Source organism: Pithys albifrons, chromosome 26 (assembly GCF_047495875.1).
Source record: "Pithys albifrons albifrons isolate INPA30051 chromosome 26, PitAlb_v1, whole genome shotgun sequence".
Classification (NCBI taxonomy): domain Eukaryota; kingdom Metazoa; phylum Chordata; class Aves; order Passeriformes; family Thamnophilidae; genus Pithys; species Pithys albifrons.
In genome coordinates, this window is record NC_092483.1 from 6,801,597 (window position 1) to 6,825,862 (window position 24,266).

Genomic DNA, 24,266 nt, shown 5'->3' on the forward strand with positions numbered 1-24,266 from the left:
AGTGTAATCTTCACAGTATGACCAACAAAATGATAAATCATCTACAGAGAAATTATTATTCATTTTGCTCACATAAAATTTAGAATATTTAAAGTATGCTGTGGAAACACAGGCCACAAGGGGAAGTTTTCCTGTACTGCTGGGAGGAAGAATAGTCTCTCAGTTCCTCATGGGGAATAATCCTAAACCCACACAGAGAAAGCTTCTAATCAGCTTGCACTACCCTGAAGAGAATGGATGGAGTGGACTGAGAAGTGGGACCATTCACCCCAGCTATCAGTATGGAACTTAATTATGTCCTTCCTGCAGGCACTACTGCCAGTACAAACACAGTATTAATTACCAGGAGCTTACCAAACTTTTATCCTCTGCAAAAATGCAGGAAGGCGAGGGGCATTCCAAGCTGCATCTTTTTGTTAACCCAGGTGTAACCAAGAGATTTCTTTGTAGCAAGTTCATCAGTTTACTTTCTGCATCAGAGCAGAAGGAGGCCACATTCTGCAAAGGAGAACACAGTTTGCAATGCAGAATAGTTGTTTTTCAAATTGCTAAAGTACTATATGCTCACTAAGTATTTAGGACTTTCTTTTCTCATCATAACCCCACTAGAACTTCTTTTTATATCAAGCCAACAACTTAAAAGACTGTTGCACTTTCTGTGGTAGGAAATACCATAACTACCTTTCACTGTGAACAAGAAAAAGAAAATTCTTTTGCATTTAAACTTATTTTTCAGGAAGAAGTGGGAATGCATGACCAGGGCATGCTATTTAGCACTGCTAGGAAATGGAAATAAAAAAGGAAATAAATGACATCAACAACCCAACACTGAATATACCTCACTGAGCAAGAGAGAAAATTTCAACTTTTAAAAGGCTAGAGCCAAATTGTCCAAGACAGATTCACTATTGACAGGTATAAGATGCTTTACCATCCAGAGAAGATTTTGTGGCACATCCTAAAGATGTTGAGCTGAATTAAAAAAAAAATAAAAACATTGAATAGGTCATATGTAGAGTCCTCTGCATTAAACACCTTACTCCATCTCCCAGAAAATCCCCTGAAATTCAGCATTACTTAAAGATTTATTAGTACTAACAGACTCTTTGGTGAAGAATGTAACACAGCAATAAATAAAACTAATCATCAAACCATACATCTACAGATTTACCTCTATCATACTTCTCAGTTCATTAAGCTTCTCTTGAAGATAGTTCTCCTTTGGACTGGCTGAGAATACAGAAAGATCTCCAGCCAACAGCACAGGAATTTCTGATTTGAATTCAGACTGCCACTGAAGGTTGCTTGCAGAAATGAGTGAGCACTGGACAACTATATCTTCAATAGCAAAGTGTCTGAGACCTGGCTGGATCTTTACTGCCACTAAATTATAGCTTTCATCAGATAAGTATACCATAGTAGTAAAACCTAAAAGCAAGAAAAAGGTTTGAATTAAACCTTTGCATCCTTAAGTAAAGGTTGATTCGTAGCTATAAAAAAGTCACACACATCTTGAGAGAAATGATAAATGTTACATGGCCACCTATCTGCATGGTAACTGATGTTTCGTGCTTTATGTGTATTCTACACCAGCTCCCTGTTGATTACAGAAAACAACTCAAAGTCTGTGTTCCAGTGCCTATGTCTTGGTTTGAGATAAGCAACTGCCAACCCCCCCAAGCACAGAGAGAAAAGCCTCCCTCCTAACACCAGGGAAAGGGAGGAAAAGAGAGGGGAAGGAAAAAAACACTTCAAACTGCATTTATACTAAATCTACATATATTTTTCACAGAAAGAAAGAGACAATTAGAAGAGAGTACAAATATACACTCACACAAGTCTACAACAACAAGTTCCCCACCTCAACTTCTTAACGAACACACAAATTCTACTGTCTTAACTACACATTACTTAAGAAGAAGCTTATTCCCCAGGGAGACAAACCCAAGCAGAAAGGAGAGACCCAGAACAACACATTTTACTTTCCTGAGGTACCCTGTGAGCCAGTGGTGGGCCTGGTCCTCTCCATCCCCCCTGGGACAGCATCGTGCGTCCTCTCCAGAGGAGGGCTGAGAAGCGACTGACTTAACCACTCCCACACTGGTTCCTCCTTCCCTGGAGATGATGTCATAATGTGGTATGGAATACAAAATTACTGGCTAGAAGAGGTCAGCTGCCAGCCCAGCCCAGCCCAAGTCAGCTGACAGCTTCGGCCCAGTCCAGACCCCAGGGCCCAAATCCAGGCCCACCTAGGTGAACCCATAACATTCTCCACCCCTTATTCCATACCATATTATGTCACTCATATCTTGGGTTCTCATGCTTAAACACTTATTTTTTTTTCAGGGCTGATTTCCACCCCTCCATAATGTGGCTAAGAGTCCATTAGGATGGGGTAGATATTTCAGATGGAAACAAAGCAGGTCATCTCAGGTTATCTTATCTGATGGTTCATGTCTTTCAATAGGGTTACCATCCTCTCTTCAGGAGTCTCTAGTTTCCCACTGGGGTTAAAATAGTGTTCACAGTCAGATCCACCCCTTGGCCTCATCCACCTACAGGTGGTCTGAGGCATCATAGGCCCACTGAGCCAGGAACAACCCTCCCCCAGCCAGTCCAGGGTGTGATGTTCTTCATTGGCTCGGCTCTTGGGCACATCAACACTCACACGATGGGTTTTCAAAGATTCAACTCAAACGGCAGTGTCCCACCACATATCAACAGCTTACACAGGCTTCTCTTCATGTCTTTCTCCTCGGTCACACAGAAGTACTACAGTTCACCATGTGAGCCATCCCCCTTAGCAGCAGTCCTAACAGCTTTGGCAGCCTCGGAAGCAGCCCCGACAGCAGCACAAGCAAGCAGCAGAGGCAGGAGCAGCCCCGGCTCGCTCGCAGCCCTGGCTCGGCTTGCGGCCTCTCACGGCTCGCGGCCTCTCATGGCTCGCAGCCTCTCATGGCTCGCAGCCTCTCATGGCTCGCAGCCTCTCATGGCTCACGGCCTTTCACGGCTCGTGGCCTTTCACGGCTCGTGGCCTCCCACGGCTCGCGGCCTCCCACGGCTCGCGGCCTCCCCCGGCTCGCGGCCTCCCCCGGCTCGCGGCCTCCCCCGGCTCGCGGCCTCCCCCGGCTCGCGGCCTCCCCCGGCTCGCGGCCTCCCCCGGCTCGCGGCCTCCCCCGGCTCGCGGCCTCCCCCGGCTCGCAGCCTCCCCCGGCTCGCAGCCTCCCCCGGCTCGCAGCCTCCCCCGGCTCGCTCGCAGCCCTGGCAGCAGCCCTGCCAGCGACAGCCCCGGCTCCTGCGGGTCGCTCAGCACTGCGGGCGCTGGTTCTGGGTGCCGCATCTGTAGGGTTCTCTGCAGGGGGTTCCGCAGCTCCTCTTTTCCCTGTTCACTGGGGTCTCACAATGGCAAGCACGCTTCACAACTGTGGATAACTTTAAGAATAATGTTCACGGTTAAATCCACCCCTCGACTTTATCCACCTGCAGGTGGCCTAAGGCACGATGGGCCCATCGAGCCAGGAACACCTCCTCCCCATGCCAGTCCAGGTGAGATGCTCCTCATCAGCTCGGCTCCTGGGCACATCAGCATTCACATGATGAGTCCTCAGGGATTTAACTCAAACAGCCGTGTCTTGCCACACACGAACAGCTTTCATGGGCCTCTCTTTTCTGCAGTGGCTACAGTCACAGCAGGCACCAGTCGAGCTGTTTGAACTCACAAAGACAGTGAAACAGTGAAAACGAGCATTCAACAGCAAGGGAGAGTTGTGTTGTTTACATTTTCTGTTCTGGATGTACTTAAACAAAGCACTTATCAATCTATGTTTCTACAACAATCCTCCCGGGAAGCCTGCTAAGATTCTGGGACACCTGCCAAGGTCCTCCGTCGCTCCCGAGTTTCCCGGCCAACGCACCATTAACTGTCTTGGTTTGAGATAAGCAACTGCCAACCCCCCCAAGCACAGAGAGAAAAGCCTCCCTCCTAACACCAGGGAAAGGGAGGAAAAGAGAGGGGAAGGAAAAAAAACACTTCAAACTGCATTTATACTAAATCTACATATATTTTTCACAGAAAGAAAGAGACAATTAGAAGAGAGTACAAATATACACTCACACAAGTCTACAACAACAAGTTCCCCACCTCAACTTCTTAACGAACACACAAATTCTACTGTCTTAACTACACATTACTTAAGAAGAAGCTTATTCCCCAGGGAGACAAACCCAAGCAGAAAGGAGAGACCCAGAACAACACATTTTACTTTCCTGAGGTACCCTGTGAGCCAGTGGTGGGCCTGGTCCTCTCCAGAGGAGGGCTGAGAAGCGACTGACTTAACCACTCCCACACTGGTTCCTCCTTCCCTGGAGATGATGTCATAATGTGGTATGGAATACAAAATCACTGGCTAGAAGAGGTCAGCTGCCAGCCCAGCCCAGCCCAAGTCAGCTGACAGCTTCGGCCCAGTCCAGACCCCAGGGCCCAAATCCAGGCCCACCTAGGTGAACCCATAACAGCCTAAAAAACAATACTCCTGTGGTGCTTTTCCTTTTTATTCAGAAGATTATCCACATGTCCCTAACCATGAGATCCAGTGCCTGCGTGCCACTCATTGCATGACACTGCACACAAAAGAGGAAGCTCAAATACATGCACAGTGGCACTTCTGCAGATACTGAACACAGATGTGAGAATTCACATCCACTGTCTATAGAAAAGACAGTTTTGCTTTAGGAAAACAGAATTATCTGCCAGCAGGTCACGGTGATGGGCTGTATTAGCAAGTTTTCACAGGCCTGATATGCAGGTACAACACCAAGATAACTCTGACTTGTGAAATAAAGAATTCAGTGCTTATTCAATGGGAGGACATGAATGTGGTCACAACATACCTGTTCTGCTAACAGAAACTACAACTCCAACTAAATCAACTTCAGCACATGGTGGCTGAAAAGAAGGATCCAACAAACTGGTGAATTTTAGAGCTTTTCTTGGAAAGAAAATCTGTACCAGCATCTCCTGTGATACCTGAAGAAACACAAAACTTCAGTGTTTAGCATACATATGGACAGTGATTTGTTTTAATGACACATCTTTATGCACTTAAAGCACTTACTGGTAGTTGAAGATACCGAGTTTTCTTCGTTGCTGTTAATTGTACGTTGGTTGAGTCTGACCTGCCTTTGGCCCGTGCTGCTGACAGCTGGTAGATTCTGTACCGACTGCCTTCCTTTAGCAACGAACAAACATCCAGCAGCGGACACCAGATACTCAGTATCACTCCTGCCAGTATCACAGTAAGATACATTAGCTGTGCAATACTAATTTGAAGGCTTCTAAACAAAACAAATGCACAACTCTCCCCTCACCCAAAACCCCTAAACCAAACTGGAAATATTAACATGCAAGGTAGAATACTGTTGGGAAACTCTTCAGTTCTACCTATATTGGCCAGTTACCATGTTTAGTCAAAAGCTATTTATAATTTTTCAAGTACTAACCTGTATGTTTTTCTTGTTTTCTGTAGTCTACTACACATAATTTCCATACAGGAGACACATCTCTTTTGGAACAACCATTTTCTTCCTGTTCTGCTGACTCCAAAGCCTTCTTGAATTCTTCCTGCATCTGAGTTTGCTTTTTGTCATTCATCAACTGCCTGTAAGCACTCAAAGCTTTCAGCTGGTCTTCACTGAGGTATCCCTGTAACCAGGAGAAAATATACTCAGTATCTTTTTTATTAATTAAAAAATACTGTCAAGATTTTTATATAGCCTCTTTCTTAAGCATTCATCTGTTAGAAGCACTTTATTGTTCAACTGATACCTCATTTCAAGTCCTGGTAGTGTATGTTACACAACAGGAGGCATCAAGTCTTGACCGGTGCTCAGCTGGTCCTGTGTGGTCTCCAGAGAGTATTACACTACATGACAATTAGCAAGAAGCCTGCCTAAGAGTGCATAACTAAGGTGAATATTTAATATAACAGGCATGCTTGCCTGTTTCACATGAAGACATATTAGGAGAAATTTCTGTCAGAATAAAGGAAGAGCTGTATTTCTCCTCAGGCTCCTCTCTCTGAGCTGACACAGTGGTTTACATACACTAAAATGCACCAGAAAGGTTCCTTTTCTGACCAAGCCTTCAAGACTCAGACGCTTTTACATGTATCACTGGAGATATGCACACCACAGATCGTACGGCCTTATGACCATCAAGGATCTTGCCTTGCAAAAGGCAAGGCGTATATTTAGTTTAACTAGCAGTTGCCTCCCTGACATCCGATCCTGTCAGATCTCGGACGCTAAGTCAGGGTCAGCCCCGGTTACTACTTGGATGGGAGACCTCCTGGGAATACCGGGGGCTGTAGATTTTAGTCCCGAGGACTTCACTGGCACTGTCCAAGCTCGCTCGGCCGTGGCAGATGGACCTCAGGACTGAAACGGTGGGGCCAGTTCTGTGCACGCTGAGCCTCACCTAAAAAAATCCACTGCGCAGGCTGGAAGGGCACACCCACGTGGGGAGAGCCCTTCCCAAATCTTCGTTCACAAAGCCTAGTCATACATATATATTAGGAAAACAAAAACAGGAAAAAAAATCTCAGTATAGATTAAAATATTATACAAATTTGGGGGAAGCCAGTATCAGTATCTGCATTTAGGAGTGGGTGGTGTTGGGCTGCCAAGAAACTTCATCAATACTTGACTGTATTCTCTTTATGTCTGTTGCTTTCTCTTTTTCTTATACACCAGAAAACTCTCAAAGACACCAAGATGAGGGACAACAGGTTTGCACATGAAGTCTCATCGGGACATGATCTAAAAGCCAAGTTAACTTTGTTACATTAAACTATTACCCTCTCCTTAGGTAAGTCGTTTTGCTGCTACCATTTTGATGAATTCCTTCAGCACAGGACTCTAGTACAGACACGTTTACCAAACATTAAACAACACAATGAGGTGACTGACATGTGCAAGTTCACATCAGTGAAGGTAAGGATTACAAACCCATCTCCAATTTCAGCTGAGAATTCAATGCTAGAACTACTGCTAGAAATCATTGGCAGAGGTGCAGAGTGTCATTTCATCGTGGAATAAGAAAATGGTTGAAGTGGAAGGGACCTCTGGAACTCATCTTTGAAGAGAACGAGATTAAGAATTCTACCATTCTGTACCACTTCCCTGAGCATCCAGGCTTCCGTAAGTAGTCCAGCTACCAACACGTTCAGGAAGAGTTCTCTAGACAGCCACACAGGCAAGCAAATAAGCATGTAACTGTTTCATACTGAAAGGTCTTGATTACACAAGAAGCAAAAATCTAGAGAAATACAAAACAACAACAACAGAGAAAACAACCCAAAACCCCATCTCTGCTGCTCTGTCCCCAGGGAAGTTTTTTGAGTTTCTTTAGGCTCTTCTGTAAATGTCAAAAATGTTTTTGTGTTCTTAATACATGTTCTGAAAGAATGGAAGCTTTACCTTAATGTTTTTCATATTCTGCTTGGATTTTTGCAAACAGAGCTTCCAGTTTCTTTTGTTGATCCTCTGCATGCCTGGCAGCTTCCCTTTCTTCAGCTCGACTGTTACAAAACACATATGAACCAGCTGATGTCTTTTCCATCCACTGAAATAAAAAGATTCAAACAAAAAGCAGACTTAAAATTATTTTTAACATTATCTAGTCTCCTTTTAATACTCTTAGGCAAAAATGCTTTAAAAATGAACAGGTAGCAGATCTTAAGTTCTTTCAGTGTAATAGATACAAGGCAAAACCCCACAGCATTGGTTGGTAGATCTTCCCTTTAAAGATACAGACAGAATGGAGCAGTATCTAAAACCAGATGATTTAACAGCTGAAGAAACCACAGCTTAAAGTAATAAGTATCGGTGATGTAATTTCAAGGATAGCTGGATCCCAGTGGTAGATACATTAAGATACAAACCATCAAACTCAGTGCTTAAAAATACAGCAGACTGCATTCTACCCGATTTGTCCTTCTACATCAACTGTACTGTCTGTTCTAACATACAAGATTAGATGCTGTAAAAGAACTATGATGTTGCTCTGCTCTTCAACTTTTTCTGCCTGAAATGGTTCCACAGGGCTACAGCCTTGTCCACAACCACACAAGAACTGGCTTGACAGAGATGGGTGACCAAAACAAAGTCACTGCTGACAAAAATGGTCCCTCCCCTTCCTCCTTGCTGATCAGTTCTGTCTTCTTCCTTGCACTGGCTCTAGTACATATTTGACCTCAGCAGACCATATCAGTTTCATAATTCAATAGACAGCAGTTCATTGTGGATTTTTAAAAAAAATTATTATTAGTTACTTAATCCTGGTGTAATAAATTAAATTAGCAAAGCAACGGGATCAGGAGAGGTCCAGATTTAGCACAGAGAAGCAGCAGGAGAGTATAGTGAAAGCAGGATGAGGAAGGGTTGCAGGACTAATCCTTGAGGCAGTGAATCATTGAAATAGGCTCTGCCTGCCTCATTCATTGCATGCCAAGTATTTCCTGTGCTGTTCACAGTTTGACACCTTTAATTAAGCTTACTGTGATTCCTACACTCCTTCACTCTTGAGGTAGAAGGAGACAGACAGCCCAAATCTTCCTATAATTTTGGTACATTTGAGCAAGAGTCAGAGTTTAAAAAGAAAAAGGTACTTCAGTACATCAATCTCTTGATATAGTGAGATACAAAGCACCACTTTCCTCCCCAGCCTGGAAACCATTTGCTGTGATGCGGTTACAGATTACAGTTCCCTTTCTGAGCCCTAAATAAATGTTAGTTCTACTAGGCAGCTCACAGAGTAAGTGCTGCAATTTCCTCCATTAAAGCAATCATCTAAATATCAAAATAATGATCCAAACCAAACACTGCTAGGACCTTTGCAGAATTCATTCTACATCAACCAACACCTTAGAAAGAAAGCAACAAAAAAGAATCCCACATGTACATGCCAAGGACAACATATTCTGAGAAAAGTTAATAAAACCTGAAGGTTGTATCCTGGTTAAACTGTTAACATTAAAAGGATTGATTACTAGCAGAAATATTGTTTCATTTGTGGCTGGTATTGTTAAAAAACCAAATAGCTGCAGTGAAGTCTGCTCATATTTAAAATGTCTGGATATCAAATGGTATTGAAAATATCTTAATCGTATTTTATACTATAATCACACATTGTATTTTCAGTCACTTTTTAAATAATACAATTTACACAATACAATCATGTAAGAAAAAGTAATCTTACTAATGGCTAGAAATACATAACTTCTATGTTAATATGCATGCCAAGAAAAAAAAAAAAGGAGTTCACTTGTACTTGGAGCTAAAACTGCCAATGTCTTTTTTCTCCTCTAAAACAAGTGCTGTGCTTTTTAGATTCCAGAACTGAAATTCAATTCTTTTTGGCTTTTTGAAGTTGAAAGCAAAGCCAACCAGAAGATACTAAGTGCGAACTCAAATTCTTCTTACAGCAGTATACTCCAGTCCTGAAATATTAAATACATGCATGGTGCAAGAACCATTCTTGTTCATTTTACACAGAATGATACCTTTTCTTAAATTTTTTAGCTCTCTATGTCTTATTTGATACAGCAATTAACTGATAAAATTTAGATCTCATAGAACCTGTTAGATCCATAAAATACTTACATCATACCTGAATAGGATAAGTTCTTTGAACAACTACATCAATACACCCCACTGCACCACCCTCACTGTAAAGCGATGACAGAGGCAAAGGGAAAGGTCTGGGATCCCAATGAAATCCTAGTTTGGCATCCCATCGTGCACATCGGGTGCTGTTGGCTGAGATCTGAATGAGTCAAATGATCAATGATAAACTGTCACTGGTAGGTCACAACTATATCCAACTTATTATATCTACAGGAAAGACCATTTTCAAACTGACCTCATTAAGAAAGTATCACATTTGCACTGGAACATATGACATATTAATTTAAAGGTTTCCTTCCACATTGAAGAAATGTGTTTTAAAAATAAACTAAAAATGTGATGTTAAAATTCTGTAGGAAATGAGTATCTACAAGACAAGCCATTGCTTTAAACCAGAGGAGCAACAGCATTATGCTGAAACTTCATCCAGCTCTTTAACCATCCTCAGCTGAGTCAAAGTCCTGTCCTGCCAGTCTACCCTCTCATGACCTGTTTTTTTCACCCCACACTTCCTCCAACTTCCATATTGTCTGTGAAGGAAAAATACTTTTTGTAACTTGGTGCTTAACTAAATTAAGGAGCTGAATCTGTCAATATACACAGCAAAACTTGGCAGCATTTTGTATTACAAACTTCTCTTCCAACCCAATTGAATAGTGTCATGTCTTACAAATCTGATTATTAAACTTCAACAGCCAACCATCTGTTTATAAAGCCCTGGTAAATTTTTTTGTTCACAAAACATGGCTCAACTACATAGCAGTTATCACGACTCTCAGTTACATCCAATCACTCTGAACTAATAGTTTATTTTACCTTTAACATAAGGGAATCTGGGGCTTCCAGTGGTGTACATCCATTTTGAGAGCCAACAAGTTCTGCTCCATGCACTATAATCTTCTGACCAACAGTCAGCCTTCTTCTGTCTAAGAAAGCTTTGAGAGGTGGATCCAGAAGAGCTCTAATCCCATACCAGCCATCAGTAACTTCAATTATTGCTGCTGCTTTTTTATTTTCCATGTTCTTATTGCTACTGCTAGGAGATACAACAGTGTTTAGCGATATGATTTTGGAAATACACAGTACAAGTGTTTTACCTGCTGCATCATCTCTTTCCATTATTTTTTTTGATTGCTGTTCGTTTACTTTTATCAACTTCCAAATCATACCTACAAAAAAGGATTAAGGCTTTGTTAAAGCAAACAAACTCCATCCCACTGTTTGTCTTTAAACACAATCGTAGCAAACCATTGCCTACTCAAACTATGATCAAGCACCACTGTACCAAAGCAAATGTTATCTGAACTTTTGCAAATAACATGCACTATCTTTTTAATACTTCTATGCATAAGGTTAACAATATAAGCATTCTGCTAAAAAGCAAATGGAAGGTAAAGGTGTTAATTATAAAATTTTGAAACTACACAGTACCACAAATTACAGCACCAGATACACAGCTACACACGTACCTATATTTCAACTGCAACAATACTGTTTCTGGTGTCAAACATCTGTTAGCAAATTCATGTGGGAAAGACACTTCCATGGCTGCCAATTTCCATACAATCCATCTGTAGTGATTGTAAACCCAGGCCTCAGTTATTAGTTTGGGATCCACACCAGGAGTGTCACAGAGGGCTCTGCAGATAAATGGTTAATAAATTAACTTGAAATCCACTGCAACCTTTACCTTGTCTGTTTAGCCCTAGCACTGTATTCAGTGTATGTACATAGGCAACATTAACAAAAAGAATATTTATTACACTGAAAATAGGAAGGCTCCATTCCACAACCCTATCTGGTTATTGTCTACATACTGAAGTTTTGTCCTCACACACTTTGGCAGCATGCATGTGCACACATGTACGTATCCTTCACCCTGGCAGTGGTTTCAGGGTCGTGCTCTGTCTGCTTCATGGAGTTATGCACAGAGGGACTGAGGTGTGCTCTATTCCCACTCAGCCCTGGAACTTCCTCTGCTTGCTTCATGGGTTCATTACAACCCAAATGATGGCCTGGAAGACACAGCAAGCTTACAGAGAACACCAGTATGGGGGAAGGGATTGATAAACTGGGGGTTCCTATTTAGTGGGACCCAAACAGGCAGGAGAAACAGGCTTGGAGGAATCCCATGAATTTCATGAAATTCAACAAAAGCAAAATCTTCCACCTGTGATGGAACCATCCCACCCAACAGTAAACAGGCTGGGGCTGACTGGGAAGCAGCTTTGCAGAAAAGGGTCCAAGGATCTAGTGGACAACAAGATGACCACACAACAGCAATATATCCTTGCAAAGAAGCACAAAGGCTTCTTGGGCTGTATTATAAGCAAAGCCAGGAAGGCAGTGATCGTTCCCCTCTCTTCAGCACTTGGGAGAGTACATCTAAAGTTTCTGTCCAGCTTTGGATTCACCAGGCCAAAGTTGTTGGTGTACTGGAACAAACCTCACAGAGGGCCACCAAGGTGATCTAGAGGGCTAAGGCCATGACACACAAGCTAAGAGAGTTGAGTTTGTTTGAATTTAAAACAAGTCAAAAAGACCTAATTGCTATCTATGGCCACTATGACTGGAGAGTTCAGAGAAGACAAGGACACATTCTTCCCAGAAGAACACAATAGGATAAGAGGCAACAGACCAAGTTGGAACTGGGGACAAATTCCAATCAGAAATAAAGGTTGTCATTTTGTTTTTTAAACTATAGGAGTGGTCAAATGGCATAGGCTGTCCAGAGAGGTGGTAGAATCTCTGTCCTTGACATGTTCAAAACTCAGCTAGGCAAGTCCCTGAGTAATTAACCTAATTCAAACTGTACTGAAGAGAGGCTTGGACTGGATGAACTGCCAGCAGTCCCTTCCAACCTAAACTGTTCTATGATTCTGTGAACTCCAGCACTTGATTGATCTTCAGTGAACAGGTGCTGGGTATGGACACAGAACATCTCCAGTTCTCCCATGATGAACAAATATCACTGACACCAAAAGCATTTCCCAGAGTCATGTGGGAGCAGCTAATAACGACTCTGGCTCACTAGCATGAGTGGAAAGTAATTCCTCGAGAAAGTACAGATCACAACATCAAAGTACACATCTCATCCTAGTCAATTTTCCCATTTTGGGATTACTGGTACCAAATCAAACTTCCAAGTAAAAACAGTTCCTGAGCTTGGAACAGACCTATCTCTGTCACACTTTGGTACTGTGAAGCAAATAATGCAAACCTTTTGAATCCTGACGTTATTTAGATTGGCAACACATGCTTGGCTATAAATATTGCTCCAATACAGGTGCCTGCCTTGAGTGTTTTGTAAATGCATACCAACAGTGATACTGATTTGAAAATAGACCATCTCAAACGCTGCATCTCATATTGGCAGGGCCAGCACTTGGCCTTCCATGATCCTTGTGGGTCCCTTACAACTCAGGATATTCTACAATTCAGATTTACAGAGAAAATCAGAAAATACCAGTTAAGTATTTTCTGAAGTTTTGCTACAACAGTAGACTGGTAGTTCCTTGTCCTGTTGCACATGCTGCTGCTGACGTTACAATGTAGAGACCTGCTTACAGTAAAACAAAACATAATTTTCATGGAAGTGTTTAGGAGAGGTGCACTCAACACATTTTTTTTCCAGCTCCTTTTAAAGAACTTGCAAAAGGAGGGATAGAAGAACCAGAAAGAATAAAAGATCAAGGGCTGTTTCTGCACCTTTTTTGGGTTCTTATGTGTACTCAAAAGAAGGCTGGAATGAATCAGTGCTTTACAACTGTACTTTTGGCTTCCTTCAAATTATATATCCCTTTTAAAAAAGTTATATTGAAAAAAAACATTTTCATCCCAGTCCTGTCGAAGAAGCCCAATCAACCTTCACTCCCATTAAGACACTCTAAAGCACAACTGAAAGAAATAATTTTCTGCTTGAAAATAAACAAACAAAAATATTGTTTTTAGACTACTTACACTGTTGAAGAATTCCCAGAAATTTTCTAAATTGACTTTATGTGCTTTCTTAAATGGTCAGTGAAGACCAATCACTAACAACGATAATCTACTCATCAAATTTACAATCCTACAATATCTTTATTTACATTAACAGAGGTGTATTAAAATGCACAATAATAAAAAAGATAGTCAGAGGCATTGGATTTATTTTTGGGGGTAAAAGAATCACTAACTAAAAAATAGCATAGTTGCCTCGAGTCCATAAGTAACGGTACCTGTAAAACTCCTTTTTTCCAGCTTTTCCCTCATCCGTAGGTATCAGCCATCCTCCATCAGCAAGTTGCATTCCATTTCCAGCTAACAAATACTCCTTACTGAAAAAGTCTTTGACAAGAAACTGGAAAGATTCTGCATTTGTGCTGTTAATTTGTATGCATTGTTTTGAAACACCGTATGTGTATAGCTGGAAAAAAAATTAATGAAAAAGGTAAAATAACAACAATACAGTAAGAATTCAGCTAAGAGTTTTAATATCTAATTTTATAAATTCAGTTTAAACATTTCATTAACGCTAAGACAGCTCTTCACTGATCTTGTCATTTCATACGTAATCCATGAAGAATGGATGAATTCCCAGCAATTATTTTAGCAGAACAGCATCCCAGTGTGCTTTTAAAGTGTTTAAAAAAATCTATAGGTTTTCTACCTTCACTGAACCAAAAGCAAGAGGCTTTTCATAGAGATCTACCTAAGCTTAAATTTTATAACTGTTCTCTTAAACTAGCACATCATATGGGTTATAGTCAATAGCAACTATAATTGGTGAATTTTTTTCCTTTTTTGATGCTTCTCTGGTTCAACACTAGAGACATTTATGACCTGTATTACTTGGAATGGTCTCAAAAAATTGTGGATATGCAAAGCTACTTACACACAGTAGCAAGTGGTATAAGAGCCACTGTAAATACTTACCTAAAAACTGAAGAATGTAAAAGCTACTGAGTTTTTATTTGCTTGTCTTGAGAAACAGATACAAAAGACAGACAATAAAAAGACACCAATGTACCTCTTCCATGGAATAAAAACTAGGAGATTTCTCTTCTACTGCAGTTTTCAGAGAGATTCTATTGCTTGTAGATGTTTTAGTGACATAAAGACTTCCTGGCTGTGACCGAACATTTTGCCTGCATTTCTTTTTAATTCTCATTTCCTGCACATCCCTGGCACAGCGGAGATTTGTCACCATCCTGATCACAGCTGCAAAGAAAAAAGACCCAAAATATTTTTAAAGTATATATCAAATAGAGATATAGTCACACTACAAAAGTAGATTCAGAGAAGCATATCTGCTGTGCCACTCTGCAGATTTTTAGAAACTGCAAGCCTAAATAGTCGAAGTTTAGTGCATTTAGAAAGCAGTAATTACTGAAAGCATCTGAATAATATTAAACAAATTATATGTTCATAATAATTCTGTATAAGTCCCTGAACTAAATTTCGAGCCATATATTTTTCTCATCAGACTGAACTCCGTCTTCATAGAAAACTCCAAATGAAGAGAAATCAGTTGCTCACTACAGAGCCCATAGTCCTGAGATTCTGACCTAAATACAGGATCTAATTCTGCAAATGTTCATACACCTGTTCCAATACACACAAGTCCCCCTGAAAAAAAACCAGATTATTTATGATAGTTATAGAAATCACACAAACTGGAACATTCAAGAGAGCTTGGAAGGCATAAGCCCACATGCTAAAGTAAACAGCTGAGCATTTAAACTCTGCCTCTTTGAAAGTGACACAATCAATTATTTACATGGCTAACCCTACATTTTAGTTAGAGAACAGAATGAAAACAAGTGTCTGTAAAAGTGAATGAACAATAGCAAGGCTAGTCTAAGGTTCCCAAACTATTTTATCCAAGAGGTATACAAAAAAACCAAATATCAAATTAAACATAAGCTCTCTTGTTCCCGAAGCACTGTGTGAAATATTTTTCACACAGCTTAATTAACTTTGAAGACGAGCTGCATTTACTTTGTTAGGAGTGCAATACAAAATATTAGTAATTATTTCCTAATTTTCTCACACACAACAAAAAAGAAGGCTGACAGAATACGCAACAAACCTTAAAGATTTAATTCTGACAGTTAATATTCACAATAGTTAAGTGAGTAAAATCTGAAAATACCTAAATTTCCATGTTCTAGGTCTGTGTTTGGTGCACGCTCAATGCCAGACTGGTGATCTTTTGGCTCAGCTGTATTTTGTTCAGTTGTGATCTCATTTAGCTCCACCTCTTCGGTCCTGTGTTTGCTGAGCGGGGAGCCACATCTTTCACTGCTGCCTTGTTCACATGCGGAAAACGTCAGCTTCATTTTGAAGGGTGGGACAAAAGTTTTAGCAGTTTTGCCACATTTGTACAAACTTCTTGTTTCTTCACTCTCTTTTGCTGAGGCCTTACATGGAGTAGAAACCCCTGACGTACCATTTAAAGCCTGTCTGAGAGCACAGTGCTGAAAAATGGCAGGTTTAGATTGGAATCCTTTGAAGTCTTGATCTGGTAGAGTAAGGGTAGGCTTCTTGACTTCTTGTCGTTCTTTTTTTGACCTACAGAGATGAAAACACTTAAACATACAGGTTTCAGCTTCCTGACAAAAATCTTTTTCAGGATTTTTGTATTGTTAATTTAGTAACACAACTTTCAATACTACATCAATAAAAAGACAAAATATCAGTCTTTGATATTTTAAAAACTTAATTTCTATCTATAGAGAAAAGAGAAAGAATGTAAAAGAGTGTAGTTTGTTTAGCCAATTACTGGTCTCCTGCAGCAACATGTGTTATAGAGTAATTTAATATGTTTATTTTTATGTAAAATTCTTAGTCTTTTATAAAGTTGGCTAGTAAATTATTACTGCACATTTTCACAAAGTCACAAGGGCTTGTGAGGTTTTAAGAAATTGCGTTAGAAGAGTTCTAAAATATTTAATAAATTTCTCACCCAAAAGGTTGACAAGTTATGGGTTTTAGAGGCACATGGTACATAAATTTTCTTCTATCTTTGAAAATGCCTGTAAGATAATTAGAAAAAAACCCTGAAATGCTACATTACATGGATAGTTATTTACAGCATGTTTTATCTATATTAATGATATAAATACATAGAAAAGTTTCCAGAGTGGATTTAAACAGTTTTACTCTTTCCTGCCCCCAAAAACATCTTCACGCTCGTTGCAGAGAGATCTAAAGGGTAAGTGATCACAATGCAGAACTCTCAAGAGTTTCTATTTGTGACCCTGCAAGACAGTTTTAGGCTTCTGAAAGGGAAATGTTTATCATGTATTTAATCGCATGTATTTAATCGCAGCTCATCATTTCATTTAGAACTCTTCCGGCAAACTTTTTGGTTTTATTTGAAGTTACAACAGAAAAGGGCACATTCACACAAACCGCTCCTTCCATCATTGCAGGACAGGCTTATCTTGGAATTATCAACATAATTAAATCGTATCTGCCTGGAATGCAAACTCATTTGTGCCCTCAGGCTGCAAAGAGCAAGTTTCATATGAGAAATTGTGTATACAAGATGCCACATGTTCTGGAAGTCAGAGGCAAGACTGTACTAGAGATAGAACTGTTTTCAGTTGTCCACCAAAGAATAACACTTTTAAGGTCCTGCTACAGAGTAGGATAATATTGACATATGAAGGGAATAAAATTATCCTCTGGCAGCAACTTACAAATTCCATTTGAAATTTTAAATCATGGCTTTTATGCCTAGAACAGATTTAGTAAAGCACTCAGGAACCAATATACTGGTTAAATCAATGTACCTAATGAATCCTGCTATTGAATTTAGGGGAGAGCATGCTTAAAAAGAACATGTTTCTTAAAGAACACAACTTATCCCATAACTAAAAGCCACAGCCAAAATCACACTACCTTAATATGCCAGTCACTAACTAGCTTCATTTAAAACATCAACTCAAACTTTAAAACCTTCATTTCCCTTCCATAAGCCTCCATATTACTCGCTCAAAATATTATAAGCAACTGTAATGTAGACAGCCATCAGTAAACACATTACAAGTAGCTTTTCATTTTCCTATAGATAACTAATCAATAAAATATATTCTTTCTACTGAGACTAGAATTTGTGACATTTAGGATTATGAGAAACTGGATAAATTCCTACTGCACTGGAAATTAAACAAGAGTTCTTACAGAAGTAATATATTGTAATATATTTAGATTCTACACAATCAGGCATACCATTAATCATCTGATTTCAAGTCAGCACAGACATTACCACAGCAGCTTCCCTGAATTTCCATGACTATATTGATAAATGCAGTAGTTAAGCAACCTTATTATATGTTAGTTCATTGAAAATTGAAGAATTTCTAAAGATAACAACTAACATTGGATTAATGCTTAGAACACAAGGTGACTAAAATTACCATCAGGGATGGTTTTGGAAGCTTTCAAAGGTCTGGGGGGATTCTCTGTTCTGTTGAATTCAAGCAGTAGCTGTCTTTTAATTGGAGGCTCTCCTAGGATAAAAACATAGAATTTTAGAAGTGATGTTCTTTTTTAGTTCAGTTCCTTACCAATCTGCTCAACTTAATGGTAATTTTTAAATAATAAAACATTAAAGTCAGAGCAAGCAGAATTAGCAAATTTTCAGATCACACATGTCTATTAAACAGCCTTTTCAAACACAGAGCTAACTCACCATGAACAGCTCACCTGCCTCTTTCTTTGTACTTTCAATATCCAAAGAGTTGCTCCAGAATATTAATAACGTGTGTAACCATCTTTTAGAGAAGCTGTAAGTAAGGACAGGGTTTGGCTGTGGCTCAGCTGTTTCAGGGTGGACAGATGGAGTCACACCTGCCTTTTGACACCTGCCCAAACTATCCAGCACCAGCCTGCCTGACCTTTGCACCTGAACTTGTGCAGCTGGGCAGGGATTCTGTTGCAATCTACCCTTCCATAAATAGTTTTCAGCTAGTCCAGATCTCTGAACAGGTCTGGGTGACTGCAACCATCAACTCCCAGCACTTCAGCCCTAGACAGCTCAGTTTTAGATGGCAAGAAACCACACACTTAGATCAACAACTACTGTTCATATCAGCAATCTCGACACAAGTGAAACAAAAAGGTGAAAATGAAAATACTGCTATTCATTTTTCAGTAAAACCCCATAGATTTGTGAAAAGGAAAAAAAAAAGAAGTCTGCTCGGGGAGAAAACAAGCAGTAGGTTTCTTCTGTAAGTTTATGATAAACCAGCAAAGCTGTACACCTTCAAAATTACTAATCAGAAAATTAGCTTGTACTGGGCATTTAAGGCTGGAAAGAGTGGATGAACTACTTCCTGCAGCAAGAATTTTTGTCATTGACACCTAGGGAAAGAACCTCAATTTCTCTGTGACCCAAAAATCAATATGCCAAGCTAAAAAAGACCACCTCAAACAATCCACTTTGCAGAAATGTGGAGCTGAACATATATAAAAGACGTACCAAATGAGTTGTTTTCTTCCAAGTGCCTCTTCCCAAAGGTCTTGCTTGGAAAATTTTTATCCTGTCTGCTACGCGAGGACTGTGCAGCATTAACTTGTACTCCAGAACTGGAAAAACTGTCTTCCATAAAAGCTCTTGCACTTTCTACAGCCTCCAATTCCAAGTAATTTTTTGGAGTTTGGAGAAGATTAATTTCTGTGTTAGCAGTAGCATTGCTGTATGAAATTGCTTCAGACTCTGTTTTCGACCCCAGATTCAGCTGCCCTTTTCTGAAACACCTGGTCTCCTCTGGCTGAAAGGTGTTTTGAAATGGTGTTAACTGCTTGTTTTTATTACTGTATGGTATGTACTCAGACATTTTGACATGGTCAGTGCTTGGAAAATACTTCATTTCCTCAGGGCAGATGCTTTTAAAGTCAGAGTTTTGATTGCAGCTTTTTTCCGTTTTGGATTCTGAGATCACCTTATCAGTTAAACATTTTGCATGTTGACCATCTTCTTTATTTGAACTAAGCTGATCTGTCATGCAAAGCCCACTACTCAAAAATCATTGGATTCTTTTAAAATTGCCTTTGCTTTTTCATAGGCATCTTTAGAGACTGTTACCTGCTTTCCACTTGCAGTGCTGAACCCAAAAGCGGAATCTGAAACCCATTCAGTGCTGGCACTTTCTTCCCCTTTCAGTAATGCCATGTCCATTTTCCTAGGAAGTACTTCAGTGTTCATTTTAGACTTTTCAACATCTTCCTCAACTGAAAATGCTTCTTGTGCACACGATGAATGATTACCTTCCATTTCAGAAAAGAGCTGTCTAGCTTTCCTGAGCGACTCTTCTGACAGTTGTACAGGCTTACCACTTGCTGTACTAAAAAATCCAAAATTGCTCATAGAAGCATCTGATGGCTTCATCTGCCTATCTGGAGCAGACAAGTGCCCTTTAAGCTTAATGTTCTGTTCAAAGCATTGCTTCTGAGAATTCGAAACAGACTTTGCATCTGCAGGTGTGTTTGTTTCTTGGTGACCACTTGCATTCGCTTTAATAAATTGGGATGTGGCTGAATTGGCCTCTTCTCTTGCTGTAGCATTAAAAGAATTAGCAGAATTAGGACACTCAGCATGAATGACTGAAGATGAATTTCTACCAATTTCTGCTTGATTAGTTCTTGAGTTAGGCTTAATTTCATGTTTTACAGCTTCGCTGTAGTCTTCTTGAAACATTTGTCTGACTTTTGCTAATGCACTTTCCGAAACAGAAACTGCTTTACCTTTTGCTGTGCTAAACACGGTTTGTTTCAGATCCCCTCTTTGCTCTTCAACAGTAAGTGGTTTTCCTTGTAACCTGGTTTCATCATCAGGAAGACTGAGTGGTGACTGGTTTTGGCAAGCATTAACTATGGTGTCTGTGAAGCAGTTTGTATCAGCACAAGGTTCATTTAAATGTTCTAAGTCCAATTCTGTACTGTCACCTTTCAAATACGAGCAGCTACTTTTTGAAGTTAAGAGGAGAGACTGTTTAGTGTTATCCTCAACAAATGAAGTATTTTCTGGATCTCCAGGCACACGGTTACCTTCAAGGTCATTTGGCGCTTTCATTACATGCAGAGATGCAGCAGAGGACACAAGAAAGTCATCTGTGTTTTCTGAATCATGCCTCTTTCTTGGTGAGTATTCCATCTTTGTCTCTGGAAGTTTTCCATCTTCATACCAACAAGTTCTACTTAAAGCATCACTCTTCTGTCCTGTCAGGGATTCCAATTCTGACTTTCCAGGTCTGACATCAGCTTTTTTGTGCACATGTAGTTACCAAACTTCTTTCACAACCTTCATCTAGATTAACAAATGCATCTACTTTAACAGGATCCAGAATCACAGGATATTTAGTGGGACTGCTCACCACTGCCTGCGTAAACTGATCTCCATGTTCTTCAGGAACAAGCTTTTCAGGAAGTTTTTTTGGATCACATTGAGTGATGCTTTCAATACTGAAATCACCATCTTTAACCCAGTTTTTACCACGTTTCCTTTTCTTGATGAGATTCTGAAAATTGTCATTATGTTCCTTTCCTACATCAGTACTTTCTGCAAAGAACTATTCTGCTGTAGCCAAAAATCCAGCAGGAATTGCTATTTTCTTGCCACTAGCAGTATGAAAAACAGTCAGATAACTCCCTATCACTTCACTTTTTTCCACATTTATCTCTTGTTCAAAAGGTATTTGATGTTGATGGCAAGAACCTACTTTTATTCCGTCTTCATTTACTAACAAGTTCTTACCATGGGTGGTGTCTTCTTCCATATTGTTACAATTTGTTTTATCGGAGGTCTCCAAAACATTTATGTCTCTTTCTCCACACTGTACACTGAACAACTGTAGGGAATGATCCAGAGTTGCATCAGAAATAGATGTATCACCATCAGCTGGAGTTTGAAATGTTGGTGACAAGTATTCATCTTCCCTCCTGTCTTCTCCTTTCTGATTAGGAGACCTGTTCTCCATTTCATCTGATATACTTAAGGGATGTTCTTCTGCAGCTGTAATAGCATCTTCTAGACATTTTACATCTAATGTGCTGCCTTGCAAATTCCCTTCAAGTTGATAATCTCCTTGATTTAATAATTCTTTGGAAGTTTTATAACTCTGCTTATGATTTTTAATGGATGACAGACTGTTGCTATTGTTAATACTATTGAAATTAACATTTTCACTATCATTTATTGATATTTTTGTCTTCTTTTCCATATTTTCCTTAAATGCTGTACCATGCTGTGCATGGTGGGAAACTGAACCTTTGTGGGAAATGGCACGTATGCTTTTGAAATCTGAAACACAAAATGGTTTTTCTTTGCTTTCTTTTGCCAGGAAGCTGAAAAAATTACAGTTAGAAGACATGTGCCCACTTGAATTGTGGCACCTAGTACTAGTTTCAGAAGATTTAAACAAATAGTTATCATCATCCAAGTCCCTGAAGAGCTCTGCAGATCTACTCAAAGCTGCCTTAGAAATATTTATTTTTTTACCTCCAGCTGAAGTGAAGCCTGTGAAATTAGAAAAGCTGTCTTGTTCAGCTATGGGAAAGCTCTCATCAGATCTTCTACTTTCATTTATGTCTAAGTTAGTAAAAGTAACCTTTTTGTCATTTTTATGGAAAACCACTGCATTTTCTTTTTCATATTCCACCACTTTAGAGTCTTCACTTTTATCTTTATGCTGAGTACCATACTTATCATTTTTCACTTGACATTCAGATTTACAAGTGCTACAAAACCCAGCATCTTCCTTTGTTTCAGAAATATTTTCTACACTCTTTGTTCCATCTGTTTCTACAGTTCTGAACTGTTGAAAGGCATGACTTTTTATCATATTACTTTGCTTCCTAAACTGTGTAAACTCAAACTGACTACCTGTTTCTTCCAGGATACTAGAAAGTTCAGCAATTTCAGCTTCTTGGCTTGCTGTCAGGGTTTGATTTGCTTCTTCCATGGCCTGTGAAGTTCTAGAAAAGTCAACTTTATGTGGAATAAACTGTGTGTGAGAGGGCTCAAGAAAACTTTTCTGTGAATCTACAGAATCAGACAGATTACTGCCCGACTTGCCTTCTGTGTCTGAGAAAAACACATTCTCCTTTTTAACTTGGCTTGGAAAGTTTCTGGCTCTTTCCACAGAAGAGGCTTCAAAGCATTCATTTTCAATAACCTTTAACAGCATTCTGCTTTTTGCTATACTGGCTTCAGAGAATTTAATCTGCTTATTGGACGCAGTCTGAAAGCCACCAAAGCCTGGATTCCAACTGCATGTATTAAGATTTGCTGATGACTCCCCTTTATGCTTCAGGTTCTTCTTTGGCCTTTTGCTGGAATACACTGGTGCTACTTGTTTGTCTTCTTCAGAGATTACTTCATTTAAAGAACTATTGTCTATACAATCTAATTCTTTAGCAATGTCTACACCTACATTACTGAGAGCAGCTGCTTGAGGGCTTTTGTTGTTTCCAGCTGACTTTGGTTCTCCCTTGTTGGCTACAACTTCTGAAGAGGCAGCAGCATCTGTTTGCTCCCCTTGTTTTAATCCAGTACTATCGTTTTCTGCGCAGTTTATTCCCAAAGGTCTGTGTACTTCTCCACAGTCAAATCCTGACCTGTGGTCATGACCTGCAGCATGCCTTTTATCAGGTGATAATCTACTGCAACAATCACGATGGACTCCAGTTATGCCAAAGCTGATCTGACTCATGGTATTACTGGAAGTGCTGTTTGTTCCACATGTAGAGTCACACTGCACATCAATCAAGTGCTCCTTATCCTTAGGAGAAGACCCAAGTTCTTCTTTTAGGCTCTGAGGTGCAATAGCTCCATTGTTTGCATTAGCACTCACATCCTTCTCTTCCTTACCCTTCCCTAAGCCACAGCTTTTAGGGAGAAATCTGGAACGCTTTCTTGGCATTAGGCATCCTGAAGTTAGAACTTTACGTTTTATATTTGAAATAATCTCACTATTTAAGGAATTTTTTGTGTCTTCTTTCTGTGTATTAGATACTTCTAAGCATTTTATTGACATAGCAGGTTGATCCTCTCTTGCATTTTCTCCCAAGTTTCTCATGTCTTGTTGCTTCAGCCTGTCGCTGAAGGAATTATTGGATGAGTTATCCATTATATTCATTTTTAAAGTACAATTGCTGAAATTCTTTGTCCTGGTATTTGATTGCAAGTGCCTTCTCTCAGCAAGAAGAAAATGGTCTACTAAAAAAGATGTTACAGAGGAAAACAGGTTAATAAATTTATTCAAACAAATGTAAATTCAGATTTTCATAAAATTTTGGCCCTTAACATAATTTCTACACATGCTTAACACTGGAACCACAAATATCACTTTTGTTTTCAAATGAAAACACCTTGACAGGACTGGAGATATGTTTAAACTAGTTATGTTCTAATAGCCAGAAACAAGTGAGTTGGGCTGCCATCAATGCTACCAGGTACAATAAATCAGTTTTTAGCTGCAATGAAATTTGAAAAAATGGGCATCCATTCCTTGCATCTCAACATAAGGATTTGTTTCAAATTAAGGCACTGCAATTCCTAATACTGAAGTAACTCTTCTAGCAAGAAAAACAGC

At 39.8% G+C, this 24,266-nt stretch overlaps 1 protein-coding gene across 1 annotated transcript in view; it reads right to left on the minus strand.

Annotated features, from left to right (window-relative positions):
- Nucleotides 1-24,266, minus strand: part of LOC139683032 (breast cancer type 2 susceptibility protein-like) — a 35,601-nt gene that overhangs the window by 1,369 nt on the left and 9,966 nt on the right. The window contains 18 exon segments of the mRNA XM_071577738.1: nucleotides 355-498; nucleotides 1,172-1,428; nucleotides 4,891-5,026; nucleotides 5,115-5,281; nucleotides 5,500-5,701; nucleotides 7,484-7,621; nucleotides 9,668-9,823; nucleotides 10,501-10,812; nucleotides 10,814-10,853; nucleotides 11,154-11,324; nucleotides 13,902-14,089; nucleotides 14,693-14,883; nucleotides 15,818-16,236; nucleotides 16,631-16,700; nucleotides 18,090-18,182; nucleotides 19,154-19,702; nucleotides 19,705-20,942; nucleotides 20,944-23,887. Coding sequence (XP_071433839.1) covers nucleotides 355-498; nucleotides 1,172-1,428; nucleotides 4,891-5,026; nucleotides 5,115-5,281; nucleotides 5,500-5,701; nucleotides 7,484-7,621; nucleotides 9,668-9,823; nucleotides 10,501-10,812; nucleotides 10,814-10,853; nucleotides 11,154-11,324; nucleotides 13,902-14,089; nucleotides 14,693-14,883; nucleotides 15,818-16,236; nucleotides 16,631-16,700; nucleotides 18,090-18,182; nucleotides 19,154-19,702; nucleotides 19,705-20,942; nucleotides 20,944-23,887 — 7,415 coding nt within the window.